This window comes from Pelophylax lessonae (genome assembly GCF_965119305.1).
Source record: "Pelophylax lessonae genome assembly, chromosome: 11".
Taxonomy (NCBI): domain Eukaryota; kingdom Metazoa; phylum Chordata; class Amphibia; order Anura; family Ranidae; genus Pelophylax; species Pelophylax lessonae.
In genome coordinates, this window is record NC_138778.1 from 76,768,581 (window position 1) to 76,786,148 (window position 17,568).

General features: G+C 42.5%; 1 protein-coding gene across 1 annotated transcript in view; it reads right to left on the reverse strand.

The window, feature by feature from the left end:
* HID1 (HID1 domain containing) overlaps nucleotides 1-17,568 on the reverse strand; it is a 283,981-nt gene that overhangs the window by 95,978 nt on the left and 170,435 nt on the right. The window contains exons 12-15 of the mRNA XM_082271220.1: nucleotides 15,404-15,482; nucleotides 9,826-9,990; nucleotides 9,468-9,695; nucleotides 658-791 (exon numbers count right to left, since the gene is read on the reverse strand). Coding sequence (XP_082127346.1) covers nucleotides 658-791; nucleotides 9,468-9,695; nucleotides 9,826-9,990; nucleotides 15,404-15,482 — 606 coding nt within the window. The remainder of the gene's footprint in view (nucleotides 1-657; nucleotides 792-9,467; nucleotides 9,696-9,825; nucleotides 9,991-15,403; nucleotides 15,483-17,568) is intronic.

A 17,568-nucleotide genomic window follows, 5' to 3' on the forward strand; every position in this document is an offset into this window, starting at 1 on the left:
ATTAACAACCCCCTCCATTACTTAACTGACCAGATCAATATCCCAGGAGTTTAATTGACTTGATGCTGTACTCTGATTAAAAAGTGTTCCTTATATATATAAAAAAAATACACACACACACACACACACACACACACACACACACACACACACATACACATACACACATACATACTAATATATATATATATACATACATATACACACACACTAATATATATACACACACATACACATACACTACATATTAGTTTTTTTATTTATTTTTTTCACACTAATTATCATATGAAGTTGAATGCACATTACAGACCGTGGGTTTATCGCTAGTGCCCCCTGCATTTCATATGCACTCTTGTTTTATGATTCTATTGTTTTTTTTAATTAGAGTTCTGTGGAGCACGGTTTTAACAATGAATCCTTTACATGTGTCAAGCGATTTGCTGGGTCGCTCACTTATTTAGGGATACATTCTAGATTTTGATATACTGAGGTTAAGCTCTAGGTCTGGTTTTTAACATTTTTTCCCCCTCTATGTGTATGTATTCCGACAGTTTCCTCATGGTATATAACAATATGGGTTTTTCTTTTTTTTTTTTAAGAGGTCCTGAGAACACATTTTATCTTAGTTTTTTTGAATTTGACAAAACATCCACAAACCCCAGTCTGAGACTCTGTGTCACTCAGGGGACGGGATGGTCCACTCTCTCCAGGTGCTGATGGAACTTCAGGGTCAACAGCTCGTAGTGTGCCATCCTCGGATACCTGGGATTTCTCAGTAAGCTTTTCTATACCTATTAAGTAAAGAAGATAAATAAATATTCAGACATTTTTTTTAGAAAATACATTAAATACAAATATGACTGATGTGTAAACTTTAAATTAGAACCTGTGCTTATGGTATAAAGTGAATAAAGGTGAATATTAGTTTCGTGCAAATAAAATAAAATTGTAAAAATGTATACGTATAATGAATTAAAAATATTAAAATAAAATGATGCAGCTGCTGTATTTCTAAGTAAAGCTTAGATAGAAGTATATGGTCAAATTTAAAACAGCGCTAGCATATAAAAATTGCAAACAGTGAATATAAATAATTGTGAACAAATTATCATAAATGGCATATAAAATATAAAAATATAAATGATGAGTCCTTTTTAAAAGTGATAAAATCCAAAAGGTGCTCCAGTGCAGATAAAACTATACAAGGTGCTCCAAGGTGACAGGTGACCCCTCTCAGTTCCCTAATCACCGCAACAGCAGATATATATAGCTTGAAATTTCAATTGGGGTGTTACACCAAGCCTCCTTCTATGGGATATCACAAGACAGCTAGTATCTCCTTGGGTAGAACTGGTCCGAGTCTCCTCCGTGGACCCCAAGTGGAAAAACAAAAGGACCGCATATAGTGTAGTATGCTTTAACAATTTTATTGCCGCAAAAAGATTAAAAACATACTCACAAACATCAGTATAAAAATCGCAGTGTGTTTAACCACTTAAGCCCCGGAGGATTTGGCTGCTAAACGACCAGAGGGTATTTTGCGATTCGGCACTGCGTGACTTTAACGGACAATTGCGCGGTCGTGCGACGCTGTACCTAAACGAATTTGGCGTCCTTTTTTTCCCACAAACAGAGCTTTCTTTTGGCGGTATTTGATCACCTGTGCGATTTTTTGATCACGCGCTATAAACAAAAAAAAGAGCGTAACTTTTGCAAAAATAGCAATATTTTTCCCTTTTTTTTATATGAAATTCCCCCCAAAAAAATGTAAAAATCAAAATTTTTTAATATTTTCGGCCAATTTGTTTTATGCTACCTATGTTTGGTAAAAAAAAAAAAATCGCAAAAAGCGTATTTTGATTGGTTTGCGCAAAAGTTATTGCGTTTACTAACAAAGGGAAAGATTTTTGTCATTTTTGTTGTTTTTTTTTTTAACGCGTAATGGCGGCGTTCTGCAATTTTTTTGCGGTACTGCGACATTGCGGCGGACAGATCGGACCCTTGACTGACATTTTTGACACTTTTGGGGTTACCAGTGACATTTCTACAGTAATCAGTGCTATATATATGCACTGTTACTGTAAAAATACACTGGTAGTGAAGGGGTTAACTTTATTTGAGAGGGAGGGGCTGTGTGTGTCCCTAGGGGCGTGATTCTAACTGTGATTGGCTGTGGCTTCAACTGTATGCAGAGTGATCAATGGATCTACATAGTAGATCCATGTGATCATCTCTCATACAGAGAGGAGAATGACAGGCAGCTTGTTTACACAAGCTGCCTGACTTTCTCCCTCTCCCCCGCCGATCGCAGAGTGGCCGGCGGCGATCGGGTCCGCCGGTCACACGCGCGGGGGGGTCCGTGACCACGCGGGAGCGGGCGCGCGCCTCCGGCGGCACGCGCTCGCTCCCTAAACCCTCACAGGCGAGCGACGTAGACCTACGTCACTTTGCCTGTGAGGGGCTGACCGCCGCCGTAGATAGTCGTGCGGCGGTCGGCAAGTGGTTAAGATAACAGATGGTGGTGGATGCCGCTGGTGGCGTGCGTTCCACTGCCGATCCAGGAAGTGTAGCCGGAAGTGATGATGCATCAGAGCCGTACCGGAAGTGCGTCGGGGTCACCTGTCACCTTGGAGCACCTTGTATAGTTTTATCTGCACTGGAGCACCTTTTGGATTTTATCACTTTTAAAAAGGACTCATCATTTATATTTTTATATGCCATTTATGATAATTTGTTCACAATTATTTATATTCACTGTTTGCAATTTGTATATGCTAGCGCTGTTTTAAATTTGACCATATAAATATGACTGATGGCACGTTTAAAATAAATTAAGCATAAACAGTTTCCAAGACAGGGTTCATACACATTTTTACCAATAAAATTCCATGACTTCAAGTAAATATTCATGACCTAATGTTTCATGAAATGTCTATGTATACATGTTAAATAAGAAGAAAATCCATGTTACACCCATTTCCCTGGCATTGCTACACACTAACGTTAGCTGAAACTGCGTTACCCCCATAGACTGTAAAAAAGGTTACCCCACGCAGAGAACGTTACGTGACGGATCGCGCAAAAGGTAACTATTGTAATTCAACCAATATTATCAACTATATTCGAATATACTGGAGAAATAAAAAGATTTGACGGGCGCTCCTGCTTGGGGATAAAGCTTCAGTTCAGGCAGTCATGAGGGATAAGGTGCAGCCGGTCTGGTATGGATGGCACAGATGCACAAATGCGGCGCTTACATCGAGGGCAGCTCTTTGTTAGGCCGAAGCAACAGTCCCACGCAGAAAAGAGAGAAAGGCGCCACTCAGTGTAGCAGATGTAAATAATTTTATTGACACATATTAAAAACTTACATGGAGGGAAGCGTCTATCTTCATAGCTCGGCATCCTTCCAGGTCCGTGGTGTTTCCATGCCTGAAGCTGGCCAGCAGCCGGGAGATGACACTAGGGGAGAACCAATCAGGAGACTCAGTCAGATTGAGGCAGCGGTGAAGCGCATTCCTCACCAGAGGACCGCACGAACGTGATGACGCGTAACCTGTTTCGGAGAAAGCGTGAACCGCTCCCTGGATCTGACTGAATCCCGATTGGTTCTCCCCTAGTGTCATCTCCCGGGTGCTGGCCAGCCTCAGGGACGGAAACACCGCGGACCCGGAAGGACGCCAAGCTATGATGATAAACGCTTACACCTCCATGTAATTTCTTAATGTGTGTCAATAAAATTATTTACATCTGCTACACTAAGTGGCGGCTTTCTCTAAAATTTCCATGACTTTTCCAAAAACTTTGCGGGTAAATTATTTTCCAAAACCTGTCCAGGCCTGGAAATTGCCATTTTACAATTCCATAACTTTTCCAGGTTTTTCATGACCGTACGACCCCCGCAAGAACATCCCCTATATTAGAGTTTCTGATATTTACATAACAAGTAAAATCCATAATTTAATTGGAATACTATGTGCAATGTTGGCCAAACCAACAAAAAAGTGTCTGCATTTTTTTAAAAGCACTTTTAGGAGTTTTAATTTAAACACTTCTGGACCAGAAGGTTTTGCCCCCTTAATGTCTAGGCCATTTTTTTGCGATTCGGCACTGCGTTACTTTAACGGACACTTGCGCGGTCGTCCGATGCTGTACCCAAATAAAATTGATGTCCTTTTTTCCTACAAATAGCACTTTCTTTTGATGGTATTTGATCACCTGTGCGATTTTTATTTTTTGCGCTATAAACTAAAAAAAGAAGAGCGACAATTCTGGAAAAAAAAATAATAATATTTTTTACATTCTGCTATAGAACATTCCCAATAAAAAAGAAAAATGTAAAAATCTATTTTTTTCAATATTTTAGGCCAATTTGTATTCTGCTACATATTTTTGGTAAAAAAAAATGCCAATAAGCGTATTTTGATTGGTTTTCCCAAAAGTTATCACGTCTACATATTAGGGGAAAGATTTAGGTCATTTTTATTTTACTAATAATGGTGGCGATTTTTAGCCTGACTGCAACATTTGAAGCGGACAGACCAGACCCCTGACATTTTTTATACTTTTGGGGGGGACCAGTGACATTACTACAGTAATCAGCGCTAAAAATATGCACCGTTACTGTAATAATGACACTGGCAGGGAAGGGGTTAACCCAGGGGTGAACAAAGGGTTAAGTGTTAGCCTAGGGGAGTGTTTTCTACCTGTATTAGGGGGGTACTTCTGGAATCAACACAGAGACCTGTGATCCTAAACAGGAGGATCACAAGCTCTCAATGTTCATTCCAGAGAGAACAACAGTCTGCTGTTTACAACAGCAGACCATTGTTCTCTTAAAGTGGGGAGTGATCACGGGTGCCTGTGGATCGGCTTCCCCACTTCCTAACGGGGGTGGGTGCGTGCCTCCGGTGATGCACGCGTGCCCACAGGAGCGCTCCCGCGAACCGACGTACCCATACGTCGGTTTGCACAGCCGAGCCAGCCTGCCACAGTATATCTGCGGTAGGCAAGTGGTTCATTAGTGGTTCAACTTTGAAGCACTATAGAAATGAATTCACTAAAACCAACCTAGAATTTCATTTCATAGACTCAGATTTAAGGAAGGAGTGCCAATCTGAACAGTATTCCTGTGGGCTTTATTAGTTATGAGCAGGCTTGATTAGCATGCTTATGCTGGCCATACACATGCCAGCTCCTGCTGAATCAGATGAAATTCCAGCATTAAGTGGCCCTGTAGGCACCAACCAGCTTGACAAATTTTCATCTGAAAATTGAAGGAGCTGGGTGGTAAACTCTGAGCTATACAGTGACTGCAGCCAATCAGCTGCAGTCACTGTTCAGTCATTCTGACAGCTATGAGAGCAGCAGCTGTCAGAATACAATAGCTGGCAGGGCAGATTTCTCCATCCATGCAGTTTAGAGTAGATGGGGGAAATCTATGCATTTCTCTTGTTCAGTCCATAGGCTGAACAAGAGCAATCTTAATGTGTATGGCTGGCCCTAGTATGTCATAGTATGTCAGAAACTGTCCAGGAAAGCCCCCTAAGTACCCTCCATAAGTCACCACCCTGGATCTGCATCTTTGCAAACACTGGACGATGTGAGATAAGACTTAACAAAAGGGATTTTCTTTCTTAAGACTGAGACTGACCTGTATTGGTAAATTATTCTCCCTGAGCTCAGCTAAAGAAGTGCTCACTGCGCACACATGCAGCTTAAACATCCCAAAGTGGCTGCTGCTGAGCTCAGCTGGAGCTGGGAGAGGGCATTGTGCAGACACGCAGTGTGAATGACCCAGAGCACTTTCTAGGGGGTGCAATATTGAAATGTTCAGCCTGTCCAGCAAAATGGAGGGGGATGAGGGGGCCAGCGTTTTCTTTTTTTTTTGGGGGAACCTTTACCGCCCACCCCTACAACTACATGTGTAATGGAAGGATGCTCACCATTTACAACAGGTGGAGCACTGCTATGTACTTTTCACAGGATATTGAATTGCATAAGTGGATATTTGAAAATTCTTGTTGAAGGTGAACTTACACTTTAAACAAAATGTATTAATTTCTGACGGGAGAGTAATTTTACTGTAGGTATTTAGGGGTGTATTTAAATTTTTTTGTTTTTAATTGTATAGCAATGTACCCAGTTAAATGGTGTGCCTTTTCCTCTGTGTGCCCCTCTCGCATCTTGACTGTGTGTGTGGTGCTCTGAGCAACTGTGTGCAGACTTGGGAAAAGAGCAGAAGCATGCTCATAATGGAGACTTGTACAGGACTCAATAGATCCCAATGGAACAGACAGAATGGGCGTCAAGCAGCATAGCCAGGGGACAACTGAAAAGCCAAGCTTGTTTCTAAAATCATCCACCCGGATCAGATGGGATTCATTCCGGGACGCTCTACGGCAATAAACCTGTGCCTGCTATTCACAAATCTTCAAATCCCTACGGAGGCCACAGACACCAGGGTGGTGGGGTCTTTGGATACTCATAAGGCGTTTGACTCTGTGGAATGGCCCTACCTGTTTGCGGTCCTTGCACGGCTGGGTTTTGGGCCAAAGTTTATTAGATGGGTTAGACCAGTGGTCCTCAACCCTGGCCTACAGGGCCCACTAACAGGCCAGGTTTGCAAGATAACTGAAATACATCCCAGGTGATATCATTTGCTGCTCAGTGATTGCAGTACTCTAGTCTGCATCTCCCCAAGGTAATACTTAAAATCTGGCCTGTTAGTGGGCCCTGAGGACCGGAGTTGAGGACCACTGGGTTAGACTACTGTATGACTCTCCGATGGCTAGACTTTGTGTTAATAGCAGTATCCCTGAGCCTTTTTCTGTGTGTCATGGTACCAGACAGGGGTTCCCTTTGTCGCCCCTGTTGTTTGCCATGCCCATAGAACCATTAGCGGCCCTACTTAGGAGGGACAAGAGGATACAAGTAGGGTGGGACACTTGGTAGAGAAAACGTCCCTATACGCTGATGACATGCTTCTTTATTTGGCAGATCATGAGGGGTCGTTGACGGTGGCCCTGGAGGTGATTGAAACCTTTGGGAGATACTCTGGGTTTAAAGTTAACTGGAATAAGTCGGTGGTCTTTCCTTTTGATCCTACCCTGTCATCTAACATAGTTATTCCACATGCGCTTCAGGTGGTTCCCAAATTTAAGTACCTGGGGGAGACGGTTCAACAACCTATACAAGCTTATGTAGATAATAATATTACTCCGTTAATACAGAGACTTAACTTGACTCTGTCAACGTGGGTCAAGTTGCCTCTTAATCTGATGGGGAGAATTAGTATTTTTAAAATGATATATTTACCCCGTTTCCTATATCTTTTTTGGCAAGCCCCGGTGTATCTCCCAAAATCACTTTTTAGAGCTATCGAGACCATACTCACGTCCTTTATTTGGGGAGGGAAGCCGGCCCCGAATGCGGCGGTAACTATTTCGGTGGCAGTGATGGGATCCTTTGAGGCCCTCCTGAATTCCCTGTATAGGAAAGGTCCATACCCCTCAGGTGGGGCGGGGATTTTGAGGCTCTCGCATAAAATTACTCATATTTGTAATAAACGCCTGGGGGATCCTCCTTTATTCAATCTCTTATAACCCGGGGCTGCCAGAGTTGTATAAATTATCGGATCCTCGAAGATGGGCGAGCTTTGACTTGAAATATGCACACCAGTTGTTTGAGGAACATGCGTTTAAGTCCTTCCTGGTCCTTCGACTGGAACTAGGTGTACCCTCTACCTGCTGGTTTCTTTATCAGCAACTTCGGCATGCGGTGGCAGCACAATTTGGCCTTACAGGGGTGCACTTGGTGACAGCACGACTGGAGAGGGAACTTATGAATGCTGATCATGGGAAACTTATTTCTAAATATTACTCTTTACTCCTGATGGATCAGAAGAATAAACTGACTAAACTTAAAGACCGTTGGAGTTCAGAGCTGCCACAGTTGGGAGGAGGAAGCCTGGGACGAGCTGCTTGAGTCCCAGTTTGCTGGGATTGTAGCAGCCGGTGACAGAGTGATACTAATCAATTACTTGCACAGGATTTATTATATTCCGCATAGATTACACCACATGGGTAGGCTTCCCTCTGCAGCATGTCACCGGTGTAAGGCACCCAAAAGGTGATTTTTTTTTCATATGGTTTGGGCATGCCCCAGGGTTCAGGACTTCTGGAAGAGGGTGTGTCGACTCATGGAAGAAAAGCTGGCTCTTCCGAATGCCTGCTCTCCTGACAGGTGCCTACTCGGGAACCTGGCTGAGGAAGACCTTCGGCAGTCTCAAAAGGTGTTATCCCATATCCTATTCTTTTACGCTAAAAAGATGATTGCACTGCAATGGAAGAGTCCTGATCCCCCCTCTGTGGGGGCTTGGGTTTCTCTCATTAATAATGTCTTGCCGCTCTACAAGCTTACCTATATGGCTAGGGGTTGCCCGAAAAAATTTGAGAAAATGTGGTTGGTCTGGGTAGATTCGGTTATCGGGAACCCTGGAGGTGTAGGAGGGTTCTAGATTGAGGGGGAAAATCCTGAGCATTACTGTGGGTACCCCTACGAATACTGCTTGACCCTCCATGTTGCTTGTGAGGTGCTGTTGCTTCTCCATGTTCATGGATATTGCTTGGCCCCACTTAAAAAAAAATAATTTCTGTTGTGTGTGTTCTTAATACAGTACCAGTACTCAAATTAAGATTTTGTTTACATGTAGGTTGGATACTTTGGGAGGGGGTTCAGTTTCTAATGCAGTTCGAGATGGTTTATTATGCTTGATTTTACTGGTGGCTGTTTGGTCATTATGCAAGTAATTCCTTTTATATTCACTGTCTTTTTGGAACTGGCTTGTTGCCATTGTTTTTTGGTTGTTGTATGCATTCATTTGTATTAATAAAAATACCTTTAAAAAAAAAAAAAAAAAGAAAAGCCAAGCTTGGAGGAGGAAATAAAAAACAAAAAAAAAAACAAACAAACACAAATACCTGTAATTTTGTTATTTCTATCTGTTTTAGGAAAACATATTGACTTTAATACCGCCTAAAATTTTGAAAATATAAGCATTAGGCCCCTTTCACACTTATGCGACGTGATTTTACCGCAATTTTGCGTCGCCATTTTGACGCGACTTTGCCGCGATTTTGAAAGCAATGGCTATGGCTCAAAACGCAATCAAATCGTGGCAAAGTAGTGCAGGAACTACTTTGAAGTCGATGCGACTTCAAAATGCACTGATATGAATGGAGCTCATTGAAAATAATGGAAAACGACTTGTCATGCGATTTTGCGGTCAAAAATCGCAGGACAAGTCACACTAGTGTGAAAGGGGCCTTAAGCTAATTTGTTACCATGCACAGCTGCTCATTTTTCTGTCTGCTCCTGCCTTAGTAAATTCCCCTCATTATATTTGTTACTCCTCATTATACGAAATACAGACGACATATACAACACTATACTTCTTTAATGCTTACCAGGTGTGGCTATGAGACTTGCTTTGAGAGTGCCAGGCTCTGCTGGGACAGCGGGGCGTGAGCCTTCCATTGATGCTCCCTCTTGAGAGTTTGTGCGTAATATTGGCTCGGCTGTTTTCTTTTTGCGTTGCAGCGCTTTCTGTATGGATGGAGGATCTGAAGGCAGGTTTGCTAACTGGTGAAATACAGTGCGCTTTCGAATAATAGCATAAACTAAACTAGAATTACCTATACATAGTAAAAAGAAAAGAGAAATTGGCAGACTTTAAAGAAGATCGTCCAAAGAATTGTATCATTATGATAAATACATGTGACAGGAAAAACAAAGTGTAAAAAAAGAAAGAGCAAACTGACTCACCATCAAACTGGTACTGAATAATATTGTTGAAAACCTCAAGCAGGAAGAAGACGAGATGATGATTCTGTGGAGATGAGAAGAGGAACCAAGGACTGGAGAAAGCTTCAAGGAGATGAAGAAGCTTGTTGGCAGCCACCATGGAGAGGGATTTCAAGTATGGAGATACTGCAAGCACCAATAAAAGAAAAAAAGTAAAAAAGAAGGCAGTAGAAAAACCTTTCACAGCTAAAAGTTGATTACAGTACACAACACATTAAAGTGGTTCTAAAGAATAAAGGTTTTTAACTTAATGTGGTTGTAAACCCTTATATATACCCAGTGAAGTGTCTGGCATCAGATGAAACACAGAGATAAAACAATCATCCTACATAAGTTGTACCTGTCTATCTACAGCGGTTTTTCCCCTGCATCCATTCAAAGTGCAGAATTTAAACAGGATCTCTCAGCTCTGAAAAGCAGGGAGCGGAGAGCTGAAGTTATATCAGTTAGGAGAGCTCGGAGAGCTGCCAATCACAGACTGTTCCCTCCCCTGTCACTATTTTTCTCTCGGTGTCAGAAAAACTGAAAAAAAGTGACTCATGCTTATAGCAGAGGAAGGAAGAAGCAGAGATAAATGACAGCCTGTTGTCCACCAGTACCCCCAGGTCCTTTTCCATCCTAGACTCACCCAGAGGTTCCCCCCCCCCGTGAGTAGCTTGCTTTCGTGTTTCTGATGCCAAAGTGCATTACTTTACATTTTTCAACATTAAACCTCATCTGCCATGTAGTTGCCCACCCCATTATTTTGTTCAGGTCTGCTTGTAAGGTTTCCACATCCTGCATAGAAGATATTGGCATGCTTAGTTTAGTATCATCCGCAAATACTGAGATTGTACTTGATATCCCCTCCTCTAGATCATTTATGAATAAATTAATCAGGATTGGTCCCAGGACAGAACCCTGGGGGACCCCACTTTCCACACCCGCCCAATCCGAGTACTCCCCATTAATCACCACCCTCTGTAATCTCCCCTGGAGCCAGTTCTCTATCCAGGTACTCACCCTATGGTCCATACCTACATTCCTTAGTTTGTACAGTAAGCGTTTGTGGGGAACGGTGTCAAATGCCTTCGCAAAGTCCAGATACACCACATCCACAGGCTTACCTTTAACTAGGTGGCAGCTCACTTCATCGTAGAAGATGAATAGATTGGTTTGACAAGAACGATTTTTCATGAATCCATGCTGATTACTACTAATAATACCATTTTCATTACTAAAGTCTTGTATGTGGTCCCTTAGCATCCCCTCCAAAATCTTGCAGACTACTGATGTTAGGCTGACCGGCCTATAGTTACCCGGGATGCCCTTTTTTAAATATTGGTACCACGTTGGCTTTTTTCCAATCAGCTGGCACCATACCCGTCTGTAGACTATCCTTAAAGATCAAGAATAATGGTCTGGCAATCACCTGGCTGAGCTCTTTAAGAAACCTCGGGTGCAAGCCATCCGGTCCCGGTGATTTATTTATGTTAAGTTTCTCTAGTTTAGAACCTAGATCTTCTCTACATCTTCAACTAGAACCCCCAAATCCTTCTCCATCCTGGATTCCCCCAGAGGTCCTCCCCCCTAGAGCATAATTGGCGTTTATGTTTTATGCCCCCAAGTGTAACACCTTACACTTCTCTACATAAAATCTCATTTGCCATGTAGTTTCCCACTCTGTTATTATGTTCAGGTCATTCTGTAAGATTTCTATATATTGATGAGAAGTTATTGCCCTGCATATCTTTGTGTCATCCGTGAAAACGGAGATTGAGCTACTGATTCCGTCCTCTATCTTAATGATGAATAAATTGAACAAAATTGGTCCCAGGACTGAGCCCTGGGGGACCCCACTTACCACTCCATGGTCAGTGTTATTTTGTTAAATTAATGCAGAACATTGAAGACAAAAATAAGTTCCACTATAATTAGGACATAGCCAAAGTAATGCTTTATGGCGTTGTGTCTGCCACTACCCGCCTTAAGCTGGCCATACACTATATGAAAAATCGGATGATCGCGATTTTAAAAAACAAATAATTTTCAGAAGGGCTAAGGATACCACCATCATGTAGCAACCACATTTCGAAAGATAAATGTTCAATAGACATAAATTAACTGGATTCCCTGTAGCTTTCTATCCAGTATGGATCATGTGGATGAGAGGACCAGTGCCATAGCAATGCTTGGTATCATGGCAAATCAACAGGCACAGGAGAAGAAAACTAGACGATGACAATAGACCAAGCAATAGCTGAGGAACCATGAAAAATATTAGCTGAATGTGTATTTGAGCTTGTGTGGACAAAAAAATCGTTGTGTCTGTATGTTACGGTATCACAAATTTGTTTACTTCCAGGATAAAGTTTTTTTGAACCTGCGCACACCAAAAAAAAAAAAAAAAAATGAACGATTTTTCCTGTGCAAAAAAGCCACTAACCTTACAAATTCATTCAATAAAAATATTTCAAAATTTTCAATCAAACTATTTGTGCTCAAATCTAGAAACCGATTATCGTTCGTCATCCACCAACTCTCAGAAAATTAGCCGAACGTTCGAAACAATAGAATTTTGTCCTAATTTTTTGTTCAGTGTATGGCCGGCATTATGCAGTATTCGTCTACACAAGCTCAAATACACATTCAGCTAATATTTCACAGTTCCACAGGAAGTGCTTGGTCCATGGTCTTCTTCTAATTTTCTTTTCCTGTGCCTGTTGTATTGCCATGATACCAAGCTTCGCTATGGCAATGGTCCTCTCATTCACATGATCCTTTGTGAAGACTGAAGAATTTCTTTTCTTCAGTCTTCACAAAGGAAACGGGGGTCTACACGAACCCAGCTTGTAAGGCCGAACTAAATAATACACCTCAGGAAGTGCCGCCATGGCTAACAGAAGATAGACTTAGAGCTAAACTAGAGAAGCTTAACATAAATAAATCCCCGGGACCGGATGGCTTGCACCCGAGGGTTCTTAATGAGCTCAGCCAGGTGATTGCCAGACCATTATTCTTGATCTTTAAGGATAGTTTACAGACGGGTATGGTGCCAGCTGATTGGAAAAAAGCCAACGTGGTACCAATATTTAAAAAGGGGCCGAGATATATCCCGGGTAACTATAGGCCGATCAGCCTAACATCTGTAGTCTGCAAAATATTGGAGGGGATGTTAAGGGACCACATACAAGACTTTAGTAATGAAAACGGTATTATAAGTATTAATCAGCACGGATTCATGAAAAATCGTTCGTGCCAAACCAATCTATTAACCTTCTATGATGAAGTGAGCTGCCACCTAGATAAAGGTAAGCCTGTGGATGTGGTGTATCTGGACTTTGCCAAGGCCTTCGACACCGTTCCCCACAAACGCTTACTGTACAAACTAAGGAAGATAGGTATGGACCATAAGGTGAGTACCTGGATAGAGAACTGGCTCCAGGGGAGAGTACAGAGGGTGGTGATTAATGGGGAGTACTCGGATTGGGCGGGTGTGGAAAGTGGGGTCCCCCAGGGTTCTGTCCTGGGACCAATCCTGTTTAATTTTTTCATAAATGATCTAGAGGAGGGGATATCTAGTACAATCTCAGTATTTGCGGATGATACTAAATTAGGCATGCCAATATCTTCTATGCAGGATGTGGAAACCTTGCAAGCGGACCTGAACAAAATAACGGAGTGGGCAACTACATGGCAGATGAGATTTAATGTTGAAAAATGTAAAGTAATGCACTTGGGGGCCAGAAACCAGAAAGCAAGCTACTCGCTAGGGGGGGAACCTCTGGGTGAGTCTAGGATGGAAAAGGACTTAGGGGTACTGGTAGACAACAGGCTTGGCAGTGGCATGCAATGCCAGGCCGCAGCAAGCAAAGCCAACAGAATACTGGGATGTATAAAAAAGGGGATTCACTCCAGAAATAAAGAGATTATTCTCCCGCTCTACAAGACTCTGGTCCGGCCACATCTGGAGTATGCTGTCCAGTTCTGGGCACCGGTCCTCAGAAAGGATGTGCTGGAACTGGAGAAAGTCCAGAGAAGGGCAACAAAAATAATTAGGGGGATGGAGGACATCAGCTATGAAGAAAGACTACAAGCCCTGAACTTATTCTCTCTGGAGAAGAGACGATTGAGGGGGGGATATGATATCAATGTACAAATACTGTACTGGCGACCCGAGCATAAGGAACAAACTATTCAGAGAAAGGAGATACAATAAGACACGTGGCCACTCACTAAAACTAGAGGAAAGGCGGTTTAACCTTAAGGTGCGTAAGGGGTTCTTCACTGTAAGAGCGGTAAGGATGTGGAATTCTCTTCCACAAGCAGTCGTATCAGCAGGGAGCATTGATAGTTTCAAAAAACTGTTAGATGGACACCTTAAAGACCACAACATACAGGGGTATACAATGTACGGCTAAAAGCAAACACACACACACATCATAGGTTGAACTGGATGGACTGATGTCTTTTTTCAACCTCACTATGTAACTATATGTAACTATGTAACTATCCATACTGGATGAAAAGCTACAGGAACGCTAACAAAGCGAAGACAATGAGAATGAAGAGGGACAGAAAGATCTTACCAAAATGAATGTATGATACACCATGCAGGCATACACAGAAAGGATGTGGAGAGGTCAATTTTATTTCATCCTTTCCCTTCTAATGTGACTAAATCGAACGATAAACCGGTTAATTTATGTCAATTGAACGTTTATCTTTTGAAATGTGGTTGCTACATGATTGTAGTATCTTTAGCCCTTCCGAAAATTCTTTCGTTTTTAAAAATTGCTATTTTTCGCATATTGTATGGCCAGATTAAGTCATAGGTTTGTTGGTTTTCTTTTTTTTTTAGGTCTACCTATACTCTCCAGCCTTATGTGCTTTTCTTCACTCCCCCACTGCTGCGTCCAACCCCTGGAGCTAAGAAAGGACATCCCATTCTGACAGTGATGGGCCAAGTGCCATGCACCTGCATGTGGAGGGAAGGAGTGAAACACACCGTTTCCCTAGAAGTACTGGGTATTCCTCAGTACTTTTTGTTCCCAAAGGCAGGGGGGAAGACTGCCAGACCCTGGAATAACACCAAGTGATATTTGTTTCATCCCATTCATAGAAAAGTCAGCATTAGATCATTTATCAGTTTGGGGGGTGTGCAATATTAATTATTTAGTAATTGCCCAGACTTAAGCATCACATAATTATTGATATAAGCATGTTAACAGCCAGGCGTGTGTACAGAAAAAGCACAACCTTAATGGCAGTTTAAGATAAACAGAAAAAAAAAAAAAAAGGTTTTAAAAATAAAACTATTGTTCACACATGGTCATAGTCATGTCTGACTTTCATTAAAGTACACAGATTCTTTTTTGTGGATTGGTAACACATCTGGTAATGCAGTGAGGACTATTTTTTAACTTCCATTGCTCATCTGCCAATGTACCAGTAATTCTGGATGTGCCACCATGTGGGCAAAAACATAACGCAGAAAAGGAGGATTAACCCTCCAAGCCAAGACAAAATCACTCTCGTTCCTAGTAATTAAATTTTGTACCATTAACTATGATGGTAAGCAGACAGTCATACAAAGGCTGCAGACGTTGGTGTCCACTGGTGATGATCTTGTGGAAAACCTGTAAAAGAAGACAAAGTTAGAAAAATATGCAGCAAAGTGGTAATATATCATAAGCCAGCTACAATTACAGTCAAAAGCTATTAACAGGTGCAAAACTTGTTCCCCATTATTTGTACCTGCAATATTTATGTATATTTAAGAAATAACTCCGGAAATTTCCACCAGGGCTGCCATTTCTGGACTTATTTTTGTAAGTGCAAGCTGGTCTGGTCATACAAAAAGGTACTATAGAGCTTCCCATGTATCCCTGCTAGTGTGCAAAGGATGCGTTTGTTCCCTTTAGCCAGTAGATGATTCTACACATATTGATGTACATGGTATGAAGAAGACCTTGTAACAAACATGCTGTTGGGGGTGACAATATTTTCATAACTTCCCTACATACTTACCTAGTGAGACAAGCCATTAGAGTGAGTGGGCAGTTACTTAGAACATTTAATATACTTGCATGTATTTACAGTTTGGCCATGAAAAAACATTTTCTGTTTTGGCTTAATCATTTTTTATAAATCAGAATCTTAAAACTTCCAGGACCCTTTGGGCACTATTCATGAGGATGCTTTCTTTTAGTTCATCCATGGTATCTAGAGCTTTTCCAAATGTGATGTATTTTTTTTTAAATGACCTGTTTATGTGTATTTATTTTTCATTGATAATTTTATGATGATGTAATAAATTTGTATTTTTTATCGATATCTCTAGTGTACATCCAGTGTTTATGGTACCATCAAAGTCCATTATGCCTCTAAATTTCATTCTATACATCGATTAGGACGTTGGTACCTTCATTCATGACGTCATCTGTGACATAAGGGGGCGGGGTCTCCCGATGACATCATCTGGCGGCCACGCCCCTAATGGCTATATAATAAGCTGCAGAGACCGGAGACCGGCATAATCACCGGAGACGTCGGAGGAGGAGGACTGGAGGAAGAAGAAGAGCAGAAGACCGAAGAGGAGAAGACAACAAGAGCGGACAGCAAAAGAGCAGAAGACCGGAGAGGAGGAGACAAGAAGAGAACAGCAAATGAGCAGAAGACCGGAGAGGGAGAAGATGGGATGAAGATTTTTAATAAACTTTCCAAAACGTCTCCTGTTGTTATTTACACACACTGCCTTTTATGGGGTGAATGGGTAGGGGTACAGTGTACCCCATACCCATTCACATAGGGAGGGGGTCCGGGATCTGGGGGGCCCCTTGTTAAAGGGGGCTTCCAGATTCCGATGAGCCCCCTGCCCGCAGACCCCCACAACCACCGGCCAGGGTTGTGGGGATGAGGCCCTTGTCCTCATCAACATGGGGGCAAGGTGCTTTGAGGTGGGGGGGTGCAGAGCCCCCCCTGCTCCAAAGCACCCACACCCCCCCATGTTGAGGGCGTGTGGTCTGGTATGGTCCAGGGGGGGTGGGGCCGCTCGCTCGTCCCCTCCCCTTTCCTGGCCTGCCGGGCTGCATGCTCGGATAAGGGTCTGGTATGGATTTTGGGGGGGACCCCACGCCTTTTTTCAGCGTGGGGCTACCCTCAAATTCCATACCAGACCCGAAGGGCCTGGTTTGGAACATGGGGGGGAACCCCACGCCGTTTTTTTCCCCATTTTGGCGCGGAGTTCCCCCTCAAGATTCTCACAGCGCAAGTCGCGCCGCAAGTCGGATCATCCTGATCCGACTTGCGGTGCGACTTCCATTCAAATCAATAGGCTCCCATAGGGAACCATTGATTTTGAATGGAAGAAAAAAAACGTATAACGTGGCTTAACGCACTTTAAGCAGCGTTATGCAGCCTTTAGCAGCGTCAGACGTTTTTACAGCCTAAAGCTGCAGCTCCAGAACGCACAGTTCCTGGTTTTTTTTTGGAGCTGTAAAATGCCTATGCCACTTGGAGCTCCTAAAAGCTCTATGTGTGCATGAGGCCATAGAATAACAACGTCAATAGCTGCAAAAAAAAAAAACGTCTGACGCTGCTAACAGCAGCTCCAAAAACGTCCAGTTTGCATGAGGCCTTAATTTAATAATTTATCCTGTCATGGCAGTTTACACAGACACAAATTGTGTAACCAAAGTCACATGCTATTAGGGTGTAGACATT